This window comes from Scyliorhinus canicula, chromosome 12, assembly GCF_902713615.1.
Source record: "Scyliorhinus canicula chromosome 12, sScyCan1.1, whole genome shotgun sequence".
NCBI classification, from domain to species: Eukaryota; Metazoa; Chordata; class Chondrichthyes; order Carcharhiniformes; family Scyliorhinidae; genus Scyliorhinus; species Scyliorhinus canicula.
This window is the reverse complement of record NC_052157.1, coordinates 4,577,410-4,591,775: the sequence shown is the minus strand read 5'-3', so window position 1 is coordinate 4,591,775 and position 14,366 is coordinate 4,577,410. Positions and strand designations below refer to the sequence as shown.

Below are 14,366 nucleotides of genomic sequence, written 5' to 3'. Positions count from 1 at the left end.
AAACCCCCGACGCCCGCGGCAGAAACGACTGGAGAATGGCCGGGTCTCAGGCCATGCCTGCTCGCGGCTATCGACCTGCCTGGTCACACCGTACAACATGGTGCCGGCCGTGCGCGTAACCTGACCCCACAGCCCAACCCCTGGCCACCTCTCACCAGTCCCCCCAGCTTCAGCAGACACCCCCCCCCCCCCCCCCCACCCCCCCCACAACCCCGGCCAGCAGTACGGATCTCGGCCGAGTGTGGTGGCGCTGGACGCAGTCCGCAGCTGGCACGCCGGCTCAGACCACGCGTGTCCTGCGCCGTCGGGAACTTGGTCCATCGGGGGCAGAGCATCGTGGATGGGCTGGCCAATGACACACCAACGGCGCTGAAACAGCGCGCAGCGCGGATTACGATGGCGGCTTTTGGAGGGGGGGGGGGAGAGCATGGCGGACCGGTGTCAAATCAGCACCGATCCTGATTTCGGCATCAGAGCCCATTCTCCACCTGATCGGCAAACATGATTTCGCCGTCAGGCTATGGAGAATCCTGCACAATGTATGTGTGGCCATGACTAAGAAATGAAAGGTACCATGCACCGAATGCAACAGAGCACACACAGTGGAAAATATTGAGGGACATTGCTGATGACTTGCTATCACTCATGTTACACGATTGCACCATTGTTACAATTGCCTCCCGCAATAACTCAAATGGCATTCCTTATCAACGATTACCTTGAGAGGAGATGCTCCCAGTATTGCACCACCTCCATTCACATGGGAGTGGCGTTCCCATTTCCCGCAGCAATCACCTTCATTGTCCCCAGTTTATAAAACCACATGAGTGCCAGGATCATATATCTTGTATTGTGGACTGATGCCCAATAGAAACTGAGTTAAGGCAGTCAAATCTCCCTTGAACCCTGATTTTAATTTTAAAAATACCCAATGGGAAAAGGGTGGATTTGGCTTCAATGATGAAGAACAAAGAACAATACAGCAGATGAACAGGCCCCTCGGCCCTCCAAGCCTGCACCGGTAACGATATCACCATTGGGCGAAACCCTCAGCATTTCCTCGTGCCGTATCCCTCTATACCCATCGTATCCAGATTTCACATCATGCCTGATTTTATGCTTCATTAACTTCACTGCGAGTGGCACATGGTTTTATAAACCCTACCAGTCCACTCATTCTGTGCCTCTTTGGCCCTCTTCATCCGAGGGCCGAGTTATTAGCCTACACATTGATTAAGAATAACAGTGAAGTGATTCACACTCATCACTGTTGAAGAATAAATCAGAAAGTGTTTTCTCGTCTCTGCACATGCGCATTGAAACGTGAAAAGCAGGAATTTGCTGTCCGGGTTAACCTGCTTCTCCACAAGTTTCATCACACCAGCACCTTGCTGAGATACATGGCACTCAAACACATGAATGGCGTAAAGTTGGCAGATATCCACCAAATACACCACAAAAAGTTTGGGGTTGCCCAATTCAAGTCTGGGTAAACAGCTTGCTAATTCTTAAGTACTGCCAAACCACCTCTGGTGCTGAAAATTAACTTTTAGAACATAGAACATACAGTGCAGAAGGAGGCCATTCGGCCATCGAGTCTGCACCGACCCATTTAAGCCCTCACTTCCACCCTACCCCTGTAACCCAATCACCCCTCCTAACCTTTTTTGGGCACTAAGGGCAATTTATCCTGGCCAAACCACCTAACCTGCACGTCTTTGGACTGTGGGAGGAAACCAGAGCACCCGGAGGAAACCCACGCAGACACGGGGAGAACGTACAAACTCCGCACAGGCAGTGACCCAGCGGGGAATCGAACCTGGGACCCTGGCGCTGTGAAGCCACAGTGCTAGCCACTTGTGCTACCGTGCTGCTTTAATCACGTAACGTCTCATTCCTTCAAGTTTTACGAACATTCAAAATAGGAGAGCAGAAGTAAATCATCCGGCCCCTCGAACCTGCTCCACCATTCAATAAAATCATGGCTGATTTGTTTGTGTTTAAAGTGCCAAATTCCTATCTACCCCCCATAATCTTTGATTCCATTTGCCTGACAAGAATTTATCTACCTCCTCCTTAAAAATATTCAGTGACCCTGCCTTCACCGTCTTCTGAGGCAGAATTTCAAAGTTGCACAACCCCCAAAAAATAATTCTCCTCATCTCGCTCCTATAAAGGGCGGCATGGTGGCGCAGTGGCTAGCACTGCTGCCTCACAGCACTGAGGATCCAGGTTCGATTCCGGACCCAGTGTTTGCGTGGAACTCACCGCTGCGACCCAAAGATGCGCAGGTTAGGTGGATTGGCCGCGCTAAATTGCACTGCAATTGGAAAAAAGGCATTGGGTAATGAAAATCACTTATTGTCACGAGTAGGCTTCAAATGAAGTTGCTGTGAGAAGCCCCTAGTCGCCACATTCCGGCGCCTGTTCGGGGAGGCTGGTACGGGAATTGAACCCGCGCTGCCTGTCTGCTTTGAAAGCCAGCTCGTTAGCCCTGTGCTAAACCAGCGCCTACCCACAGATGAAGAGGGCCAAAGGGAATGAGTGGACCGGTAGGGTTTATAAAACCATGTGCCACTCGCAGTGAAGTTAATGAAGGATATCAATCAGGCATGATGTGAAATCTGGGTAGGAGGTATTCTACATTTATAAAAAAACCTGTCCTACAAGGGTGGCGCCTAATTTTAAAACTGTGTTCTGGATTCACTCACAAGAGGAAACATCCGTTTGACATTCAAATGAAGTCACTCCTCGAGGGCAGCATGATGGCGCAGTGGTTAGCACTGCTGTCTCACGGCACTGGGGATGCAAGTTCGATCCTGGCCACTGTCCGTATGGAATTTGCACATTTTAGGGCACAAATTAATCGCCTCTTGTTATTCAAATATCTGCCACAGTCCTCCTGTGTTTCTCTGGTTGGACTTAGTGGTTTGTACTTTCTATTAGTGTTGTCATTACAACTGACATGTTGAGCTGAGTTTACTGGAAAAATAATAATGACAATTTAGTTACATGATCAAAAAAGAGAAGAGTTACACCGGTGAACTTGGGTGCTGATATCACAGAAATGAATTTACCCTTGAGCCGACTCAACCTCAAAACACTGAATTACCTAAACTGCTTATGCACGCACATTTTTCAGTGTTTGTTTTATTTGCATATTCCCCAAGCTCTCATTAATTTGAATTCCGGGCAGCAAGGTTACGCAGTGGGTTAGCACTGCGCCACCTTGGTCCGAGGTCCCAGGTTCGATCCCGGCTCTGGGTCACTGTGCGTGTGGAGTTTGCACATTCTCCCCGTGTTTGTGTGGGTTTCGCCCCCCACAACCCAAAGATGTGCCGGGCAGGTGGATTGGACATGCTGAACTGGCCCTTCATTGGAAAAAATGAATTGGGCTCTCTAAATTTATTTTTTAAAAATTAAAAAATTAATTTGAATTCCAGTAGAAATTGCTCCCAATGGGACAGAATCCAATGCCCAGTGTCCCCAGTCTGTGCACCATTTTGAAATGTATTTCGGTTCATTTGCAGACTTGTGATTAGAAAAGACAGTGCCGTTGTGTGGCACACTCTACCATTATTGGACAGTTTGAAAAAATGTAAATTCAGACCTTTCCTTCATAAGGATAATCACTTTCCCTTTCCAGCCCATTGTTGTATTTAATATATTCAAAAGCTTGACTCGGCAGACCCCTGAAAAATATAAATGCAATAGTGTAAAACAGGAAATAGATACAGGACTGTTAGACATAGCAAGTTACTATTTTATAAGTTTAAGAGTGTGATGAATGTAAAAAAGTTATATTTTATGCAGCAATTATAACCTGGGTTAAGAGGCACACAGACAGTATGACTGCCACAGCTGTGATTAAGATGTCGTAAACGTAAGGTAATAATTCACTTTCAAGTGAGTTGTTCTGCTAATAGATCTCAAGAAACATTTACTTGTTTGCTGATAGCTAGCTAATGGAGTATGATTTACATTTGACAGACTCCTGGGGTCTAGATCATTTATGAGGGGTATTGTGTTTGATCCTGGCTAAATAAGTCAAGGGACATCTTGTAAGAAGAGCAAAATAATGCCTTATGCTTTGGGCACAGGTGATGTAGTTAATGGGAGGAGCCAGGTTTGTCTGAAATGTCGGTTGATCCTAGAGCTCTCGTCGGCTCCAAAATCGTCGGCTCCAACACACCCCTCCCTGATGAGCTCAACGCATTCTATGCCCGCTTTGAGCAAGAGGTCAGCGAGCCCTCCATCCCAGAAGCCACGGATGAACTTGTATCTGAGATCTGCAGACATCAGAGCAGCCTTCTCCAAGGTAAACCCATGGGAAGCCACTGGCCCGGATGGGGTACCCAGAAGATGCACTCAGGTCTTGCACGGATCAACTGGCGGGGGTATTCGCAGACATCTTCAACCTCTCTTTACAACAATCTGAGGTCCCTATCTGCTTCAAGAAGACGGCCATCATCCCTGTACCAAAACAAAGTCAAGCAGGGGATTGGCCATGATAAATTGCCCTTAGTGTCCAAAATTGCCCTTAGTGTTGGGTGGGGTTACTGGGTTATCGGGATAGGGTGGAGGTGTTGAACTTGGGTAGGGTGCTCTTTGCAAGAGCCGGTGCAGACTCGATGGGCCGAATGGCCTCCTTCTGCACTGTAAATTCTATGATGATTAATGACTATTGTCCAGTGGCTCTGACATCCATCATCATGAAGTGCTTCGAAAGGTTAGTCATGGCACGAATCAATTCCAGCCTCCCAGATTGCCTTGATCCACTACAGTTCGCCTACCGCTGCAACAGGTCCACAGCAAATGCCACCTCCCTGGCCCTGCACTCTACCCTGGAACACCTAGATAACAAAGACACCTATGTCAGACTCCTATTTATCGACTACAGCTCAACCTTCAATGCCATCATTCCTACGAAACTCATCTCCAAACCCCGTAGCCTTTGCCTCGACTCCTCCCTCTGCGACTGGATCCTGAACTTTCTAACCCACAGGCCACAATCAGTAAAGATAGGCAACAACACCTCTTCCACGATCATCCTCAGCACCGGTGCCCCACAAGGCTGTGTCCTCAGCCCCCTACTATACTCCTTATACACCTATGACTGTGTGGCCAAATTCCCCATCAACCCGATTTTCAAATTTGCTGATGACACCACCGTAGTGGGTCGGATTTCAAACAATGACGAGACAGAGTACAGGAATGAGATAGAGAATCTGGTGAACTGGTGCGACGACAATAATCTCTCCCTCAATGTCAACAAAACAAAGGAGATTGTCATCGACTTCAGGAAGCGTAGTGGAGAACATGCCCCTGTCTACATCAAGGAACAAAGTAGAAAGGGTCGAGAGCTTCATGTTTTTAGGTGTACAGATCACCAACAGCCTGTCCTGGTCCCCCCATGCCGACACTATAGTTAAGAAAGCCCACCAATTACTCTACTTTCTCAGAAGACTCAGGAAATTTGGCATGTCAGCTACGACCCTCACCACCTCCTACAGATGCGCCATAGAAAGCATTCTTTCTGGTTGTATCACAGCTTGGTATGGAGCCTGCTCTGCCCAACACCGCAGGAAACTACAAAAGGTAGTGAATGTAGCCCAGTCCATCACCCAAACCAGCCTCCCATCCATTGACTCTATCTATAATTCCCGCTGCCTCAGAAAGGCAGCCAGCATAATTAAGGGCCCCACGCACCCCTGACATACTCTCTTCCACCTTCTTCAGTCAGGAAAAAGATACCAAAGTTTGAGGTCACGTACCAACCGACTCAAGAACAGCTTCTTCCCTGCTGCCATCAGACTTTTGAATGGACCTACCTCGCATTAAGTTAATCTTTTCTCTACACCTCGCTATAACTGTAACATTATATTCTGCAGTCTCTCCTCCCTTCCCGATGTACGGTATGCATTGTCTGTACAACATGCAAGAAACAATACTTTTCACTGTATACTAATACATGTGACAATAATAAATCAAATCAAATCATCTGCATAGAGGTGTTTCAGTTTGGTCCCAAAAGGTTCTCTCTCCATAGACCCTGCACAGAAAAAAACCAAATAGAAACCTGCCTTTAAGATATCTATTGGTTTGCTTAATTGGAATGTAGTGGCAGGTTGAAGAAGTAAGTTAAAATTTTCTCTTTTACTTAAGAACTGTTGTAACTGTTAACTGTAAACCTCTTTCTTTTGTTGTTAATGTGGTTAATCCTGTGTTTAAACTAAAGTTTGTTTTAACATAAAATATGCCTATGAGTCAATGTTATCACTCCTGTGTGCAGTAACATTTCCTCACAGTTTTACCAGCATCCTAACAATAGCATGGTTTTGTTCTGAGGCAGAATTTATTACATTACAATGGATGGTCTCCCCTTGGTATGGAAATGAACCACAGAAAAGTTACAGCACAGAAGGAGGCCATTTGGCCCATTTTTGTGCATGTCAACTTGTGGACGCCCAGGTGCCCTTTCTAATCCCAGGTTTCTGCACCGGTCCATAACCCTGTAGCTTACACCACTTAAGGTGCAGATCCAGGTACTTTTAAAAAAGAGTTTGGGGTCTCTGCCTCCACCACCAACTCGGGCAGCGAATTCCAGCCATCCACTACCCTCTGTGTAAAAAGGTTCTTCCCCATGCCCCCTCTCCGCCGTCTGCCACTTATCTTGAATCTATGTCCCTTGGTTCTAGAATTCTTCCCCTCATAAACTTGTACACCTCAACCAAGCCACCCCTCAGCCTTCTTTGTTCCAAGGAAAATAGCCTCAAGCTATCCAATCTCTCCTCGTAGCCACACCTTTCTAGCCCCGGCAACATTCTTGTAAACCTCCTCTGCTCTCTCTCCAGAGCTATAACGTTCTTCCTGTAATGTGGTGACCAGAACTGCAGACAATACTCCAGCTGTGGCCTCACCCGCCTTTTAATACAATTCCAACATTATATCCTTACTTTTATATTCTATACAACTGCCAATGAAGGAGAGCCTAAGGGCAGCGGAGGCAGCAAAAGTCAGGAGACAGCACAGGGAGGGGAAATGTCGAAGATCAGCAAAACAAACGGCCGTGAAAAAAGCGGCTGAAAGCGGAGTGGAAAGGTCACCGTGAGGTCAGTAAAGAAAATGGAGGCTGGAGCACCGGGGAGGCCGCATTGCTTATGGCTGAAGAAATAACTACGGTGATGGCCGTGGAAATCGAGAAGCAATTTACAAAAACACTTGGAGGCAATGAGGAAGGAGATGGGGTGGTTTTGAAAGCGCTGGTGGAGGAGGCGACTATTCCAGTGAGGACGGCGGTGGCGAGCGCAGTGGCGGAGGTGCGGGAGCAAGGCGAGGCGCTGAAGGAAGTGGAAGAGACATTATTGCAGCACAGTGATCAACTTACGTCGATGGGGAAGGAGATGCGGAAGGTGATAGAGATCAACAAGGATCTGTGAGGCAAAATGGAAGACCTGGAAAACAGATCCAGGCGACAGAATTTGAGGATTGAGGACTCTTGGGTGTCATTTACGGTACTCTCTTGGAGGTTGGATGGCATTGAGTGTAGTCGGGGGGTGGGGGGGGGGGGGGGGGGGGGGGCGTGGAACGACTCTATAGGTTAATGGTGACCATGGGCGATTCCGGACTCCTTTCTCTTTTTCGCCTTTTTTTTCCCACCGAGGGAGGGTTTGTTTTATTGGATGGATATATTGACAGGTGGGCCATTGGATGGGGTGGTGGGAGGATGGGATCGTTGTTGATGTTAAGGGTATTGACTTTGTAGCTGTTACCGTTTACTGATTGTTGGTGGGGTGTAAATTTTGAAGTAAAATGTGAAAATGGCGAATAAAAGCATTAAAAAAATCACAAAGGTTTCACCCACTTGGAGGTTGTGTGACGAGGGAGGGGTAAGGCAAGGCAAACGAACATTCATTTTGAAGAAATGACCCCCTAATGTCACCTCTTCTTCCTATGTTCAAAAATACATCTTTGGAAACTGAGTGTGGCACTGATTCACTCACCCGTCGCACCCGTGGTTTTTAAAGTTCTTTGCACAGTCTACAAGTTGTTGTTCCGCCTATGGAAAGATTGAAGATATCAAAATCTATTCCAGTAATAATATCATTCCGAAGGTTGACAGAGTTTTGTGCAACACTTACCAGTGGAACTAGCTTTCCTGACTTTATTGCAATCACCGATTCCAAGCATCCCGTGGTCGAGAAGGTCCAGCAGCTTCCACACCCACCCTGCGTAGAAAACAATCCAGAAATAACTCAGACTGCAAACAGGAACAAAGTGGACACCTGTGTGCGATTTCAAGCTTAAAGCTACATAATGTGTGGTGCTGGGTCCATTTACCTGGGCCTCACCGATTCCCTTCACACCTGACTGCTGGGCGTGCCTTCAGCTGCTTGAGCCCGAAGCTCCTGAAATTCCTCCCCAACCTCCTCTACCTTTCTATTCATCTTTAATTGATACCCTAAAACTTGCTACTTTGACCAACTGACATAATATCTCCTTCTGTGATTCAATGTCATTTTTATCTGGTCACAATCCTGGTAAGTGCCTTGTGACATTTTACTAAGACCAGAAGGCATAGAAGCAGAATTAGGCCACTCGGCCCATCGAGTCTGCTCCGCCATTCAATCAATCATGGCTGATATTTTTCCCATCCCCATTCACCTGCCTTCTCCCCATAACCCCTGATTAATCAAGAACCAATCTATCTCTGTCTTAAAGACACTCAGTGATTTGGCCTCCACAGCCTTCTGTGGCAAAGAGTTCCACAGATTCACCACCCTGTGGCTGAAGAAATTCATCCTCATCTCTGTTTTAAAGGATTGTCCCTTTAGTCTGAGATTGTGTCCTTTGGTTCTAGGTTTTCCTACAAGTGGAAACATCCTCTCCACGTCCACTCTATCCAGGCCACGCAGTATCCTGTAAGTTTCGAAGATTCCCTCCTTATCTTTCTAAACTCAATGAGTACAGACCCAGAGTCCTCAAACGTTCCTCTTACGACAGGTTCTTCATTCCAGGGATCATTCTTGTGAACCTCCTCTGGACCCTTTCCAAGGCCAGCATATCCTTCCTTAGATACAGGGCCCAAAACTGCTCACAATACTCCAAATGGAGTCTGACCAGTGCCTTATACAGCCTCAGAAGTACATCCCTGGTCTTGTATTCTAGCCCTCTTGACATGAATACTAACATTGCATTTGCCTTCCGAACTGCCAAATGAACCTGCACATTAACCTTAAGTAAGAAGTCTTACAACACCAGGTTAAAGTCCAACAGGTTTGTTTCAAAACACTAGCTTTCAGGGCATTCATCCAGAGCAGTGAAACAAACCTTTTGGACTTTAACTTGGTGTTGTAAGACTTTTTACTGTGCTCACCCCAGTCTAACAACGGCATCTCCACATCATGGTTAACCTTAAGAGAATCGTGAACAAGGTCGCTCAAGTCCCTTTGTGCTTCTGATTTCCTAAGCATATGCCCATTTAGAAAATAGTCTCTGCCTCCATTCCTCCTTCCAACGCGCATATCCTCACACTTTTCCACATTGTTTTCCATCTGCCACTTCTTTGCCCACTCTCCTGGCCTGTCCAAATCCTTCCGCAGGATTATGCTAAAGGCAAGATATAAATACGGTTGTCAAACACAGTTGATTAACCAATGAACTTCTGCCAATGTTACCTGTAAGCCGCACAATTCAGTTCCCTTAATTTGCCGCATGGGTGCAGCTGGGCAAAAAAATTTAAAGGGGACATGCACTTAAATAAATCACGAACTCACTCCAAAAGAAACAGAAAGGAATGTTGCCTGCTGCAGCTCTACAAAATAATTGGATCGAGTCCCTGTTTCTAGATAATGACACTTTAACAGAATGGGGCGGATCTGGAGACGCCCCGCCGCGCCACATTTCTGCCCCGGCCGGCCGGCGGGATTCTCCGTTACACTGGTCGGCCAATGGGGTTTCCCATTGTGGGGCAGCCCCACGCCGTCGGGAAGATCCCGGACGCAGGCCTACCAGAGAATCACGCCGGCGGAGAATCCCGGCCATTGAGTTTAAACTGTGGAAGAGTAAGAATAGGATATTGGAAAGCTCTTCTTTTCCCAAGAGAGAGTCGCCAGGACCTGGAATGTGTTGCTGGTTGGTTGCAAAGGAACCGATTCCTGACTGGGGCTGATCACATCATCTAGATCAGTGTCTTGGGCAGTACCATCTCCTCGACTTTGATCTCTTGAGGGGGTCAGAGAGGAATTAACCAGAGAGGAATTGACCCAGTGTTTTTGGCTCGCGTGGGAAATTACATGGCTGTGGAAGGGAGGACATGTTTAATCACACATGCTCTGCCTGACCAGTGTGAATGTGGGGCATGTTTGTGTGCACAGATATCCATAAGTCTCAGTAAACACTGACTGAAATTCAACTCCTGAAAACACATTAATACTCACAGAACATGTGTCAAGAGCATAGTTTTTGACCAGCAATGAATTGGCACGATAGGCTAGAGGGGCAGAATAATAATAAGGCTGAATGGCCTCCTCCCTTTTTGTAGCCTCAAATAATGGGCCCATATCAACGGGTATCAGTGTGCTGATTAATGTGCGTCTTGTGTATTTGTATCAATACATTTCCAGCCACCTATGCTATGCTATATGAAGCATATAGCCTTCTGTCTATGTCATTGTTAGTCAGACAAACAAATATATGAGGGGAATTAAGTGACCCAACGCACTCAGAACTCACTCTCACACAAACTGAAAACTGAGGAAAAGTCCATTTTCAGAATCTCCACCATAGACTTTGGTTGGGCGAGATTATTAAGGGTTATGCAACCGTGGCAGGCAAATGAAGTTAAGATGTAGATCTGCCCTAAATTAACTGGATGGTAGAACAGGTTCAAGTGGCTGAATGGCCTCCTCCTGTTCCTTCATCTTCTAAAAGACTTTCTGATTCTCTAAACAGCTGTGTTGCCTGCTAGTCTTTCTTCCTCATTGTATTTGTTTTCCCCCCTCTATATTTGCTTAATTTGTCTTTATAGTACTAACCCCAGCAGTGACAGGGTCGCTGGCTGCATTTCTGTAGAGGGCATTGTAATCAAGAATGATCCAGTCCAATGTGCGGAGACTGCTAAATGTTATTATGATGCCGGCAGTGGAGGGGGAGGCGGAGATAGTGGTGGCGCTGGATGCGGAGAAAGCGTTTGATAGAGTTGAGTGGGGGTACCTGTGGGAGGTGCTGGAGCGGTTTGGATTCGGGGAGGGATTCATCAAATGGGTGAGGCTGCTCTACGTGGCTCCGATGGCAAGTGTAGTTACCAATGGAAGGAGATCGGAGTACTTTAGGCTCTACCGTGGGACCAGGCAGGGGTGCCCCCTGTCCCCCTTGCTCTTTGCACTGGCGATTGAACCTTTGGCTATGGCGTTGAGGGAGTCAGGGAGATGGAGGGGTCTGGTGCGGGGTGGGGAGGAACATCGGGTATCGCTGTATGCGGACGACCTGCTGTTGTATGTGGCGGATCCAGAAGGGGGAATGCCGGGGGTGATGGAGCTGTTAGCGGAATTTGGGGGCTTCTCGGGCTATAAGTTAAATTTAGGCAAGAGTGAGGTATTTGTAGTACACCCGGGTGATCAGGAGGAGGGAATTGGGAGGCTCCCGTTTAAGAGGGCAGTGAAGAGTTTCAGATACCTGGGGGTGCAGGTGGCCAGGAGTTGGGGGACTCTCCATAAGCTTAATTTTACCAGGCTGGTGGAGCAGATGGAGGAGGAATTTAAAAGGTGGGACATGGTGCCGCTATCGTTGGCGGGTAGAGTGCAGTCCATCAAAATGACGGTTCTCCCGAGGTTCTTGTTCCTTTTTCAGTGTTTGCCCATCTTTATCCCTAGGGCCTTTTTTAGAAGGGTGACTAGCAGCATCATGAGCTTTGTTTGGGCGCATGGGACCCCGAGGGTGAAGAGGGTCTTCTTGGAGCAGGGTAGAGATGGGGGGGGGGGCTGGCGTTACCCAATCTCTCGGGGTATTATTGGGCGGCCAATGTGTCGATGGTGCGCAAGTGGATAATGGAGGGGGAGGGGGCAGCATGGAAACGGATGGAGAGGGCGTACTGTGGAGATACAAGCCTGGGGGCCCTGGTAACGGCGCCGTGGCCGCTCCCTCCTACGAGGTATACCACGAGTCCGGTGGTGGCGGCTACCCTCAAGATTTGGGGGCAGTGGAGGCGACATAGGGGAGAAGTGGGGGGCTCGATGGAGGCTCCGTTAAGGGGGAACCATAGGTTCGTCCCGGGGAACATTGATGGGGGATTTCAGAGTTGGCACAGAGCGGGCATCAGACAGCTGAGGGACCTGTTTATTGATGGGAGGTTTGCGAGCCTGGGGGAGTTGGAGGAGAAATTTGGGCTCCCCCGGGGAACATGTTCAGGTATCTGCAGGTAAAGGCATTTGCTAGGCGGCAGGTGGAGGGATTCCCTTCGCTTCCTGCGAGGGGGGTGAGCGACAGGGTGCTTTTGGGGGTCTGGGTCGGAGAGGGGAAGATATCTGATATCTACAAGGTTATGCAGGAGGCGGAGGAGGCATCAGTAGAGGAGCTGAAAGCTAAGTGGGAGGGGGAACTGGAGGAACAGATCGAAGACGGGACATGGGCTGATGCTCTGGAGAGGGTTAATTCTTCCTCCTCGCGTGCGCGGCTTAGCCTCATCCAATTCAAGGTGCTGCACCGGGCCCACATGACTGCGACGAGGATGAGTAGGTTCTTTGGGGGTGAAGACAGGTGTGTCAGGTGCTCGGGGAGTCCAGCGAACCATGCCCATATGTTCTGGGCATGCCCGGCACTGGAGGAGTTCTGGAAGGGGGTGGCGAGGACGGTGTCGAGGGTGGTGGGATCCAGGGTCAAGCCAGGATGGGGACTCGCGATTTTTGGGGTTGGGATGGAGCCGGGAGTGCAGGAGGCGAAAGAGGCCGGTGTGCTGGCCTTTGCGTCCCTAGTAGCCCGGCGAAGGATCTTGCTACAATGGAAGGATGCGAGGCCCCCAAGCGTGGAGACCTGGATCAATGACATGGCGGGTTTCATTAAGCTCGAGAAGGTCAAATTCGCCCTGAGAGGATCGGTACAAGGGTTCTTTAGGCAGTGGCAACCTTTTCTCGACTTTCTGGCTCAACGATAGGGTACGGGGACAGTAGCAGCAGCAACCCGGGGGGGAGGGGGGGAAGGGGGAGGGAATGGGGGGGGGGAGGGGGGGGGGGGGACAATGACTATGTTTGTTTATTTAATTTTAATTTATTTTTAAGTTCTTTTGTTGTTCATTGGGGTTGGGGGGTGGGGGGATGGGATACATATGGTCTGGGGGTGTTACAGTTATTATGGGTTATTTTGTTGCATTTCATTGTTTGTCGTTATGTTTTATATTTTCTGTAAAAAATTCCAATAAAAATTATATTTTAAAAAAAAGAATGATCCAGTCCCCGGCCAATGACCATGTCTCCCTGCCCCAGCTGCTAGATGGCGAATGGGAACAGTTCCTTTTCACTTTCGCTGCCCAGAGTTTCTTGGCTCAACCATTGTGGGCCTTGAGAGAATGACTAACCTGGCCCTAACCAACAGCCTGGACTGGGGCCTCCTGATTTAGCCTGGCCCTAACCAACAGCCTGGACTGGGGCCTCTTGATCACTGTGGCTCAGTGGATTACTATTGTTTCATTGTCACCTCCTTTATTGCTTTGCTCTATCCTCTGTTTTGTTATTAATTTACTCTTGCTCGCCACGTTTTTAACCCTCTGCCTTTTGTTCTGTCTCTCTCTCTCTCTCTCCTACCTTTCCAGTTGCCTGGAGCTCCAATGCTACTCATGGCAAGAATCATTGGTTAATTACGCTGACAATTCTAATAATAATAATTCTAATAATCTTTATTATTGTCACAAGTAGGCTTACATTAACATTGCAATGAAGTTACTGTGAAAAGCCCCGAGTTGCCACATTCCGGCGCCTGTTCGGGTGCACAGAGGGAGAATTCAGAATGTTCAATTCACCTAACAGCACGTCTTTTGAGACTTGTGGGAGGAAACCGGAGCACCCGGAGGAAACCCACGCAGACACGGGGAGAACGTGTAGACTCCGCACAGACAGTGACCCAAGCCGGGAATCGAACCCGGGACCCTGGCGCTGTGAAGCAACAGTGCTAACCAGTGTGCTACCGTGCCCGCCATTACACCTACAGACCGCGATTAAACTAATTCTGTTTTAAAATCAGGAGGCATTGCAGTAGTTTCAACTGGGATTTCTATTTGCTGCAGTTCATTGAGACTCTAAGGGGTTAGTTTAGCACAGTGGGCTAAACAGTTGGTTTGCAATGCAGAACAAGGCAGCAGCGCGGGTTCAATTCCC

At 48.2% G+C, this 14,366-nt stretch overlaps 1 protein-coding gene across 1 annotated transcript in view; it reads right to left on the bottom strand.

The window, feature by feature from the left end:
* ctsh (cathepsin H) overlaps positions 1–14,366 on the bottom strand; it is a 38,239-nt gene that overhangs the window by 7,801 nt on the left and 16,072 nt on the right. The window contains exons 6-8 of the mRNA XM_038813714.1: positions 8,142–8,228; positions 8,004–8,059; positions 3,611–3,692 (exon numbers count right to left, since the gene is read on the bottom strand). Of these exons, the coding sequence (XP_038669642.1) occupies positions 3,611–3,692; positions 8,004–8,059; positions 8,142–8,228 (225 nt within the window). The remainder of the gene's footprint in view (positions 1–3,610; positions 3,693–8,003; positions 8,060–8,141; positions 8,229–14,366) is intronic.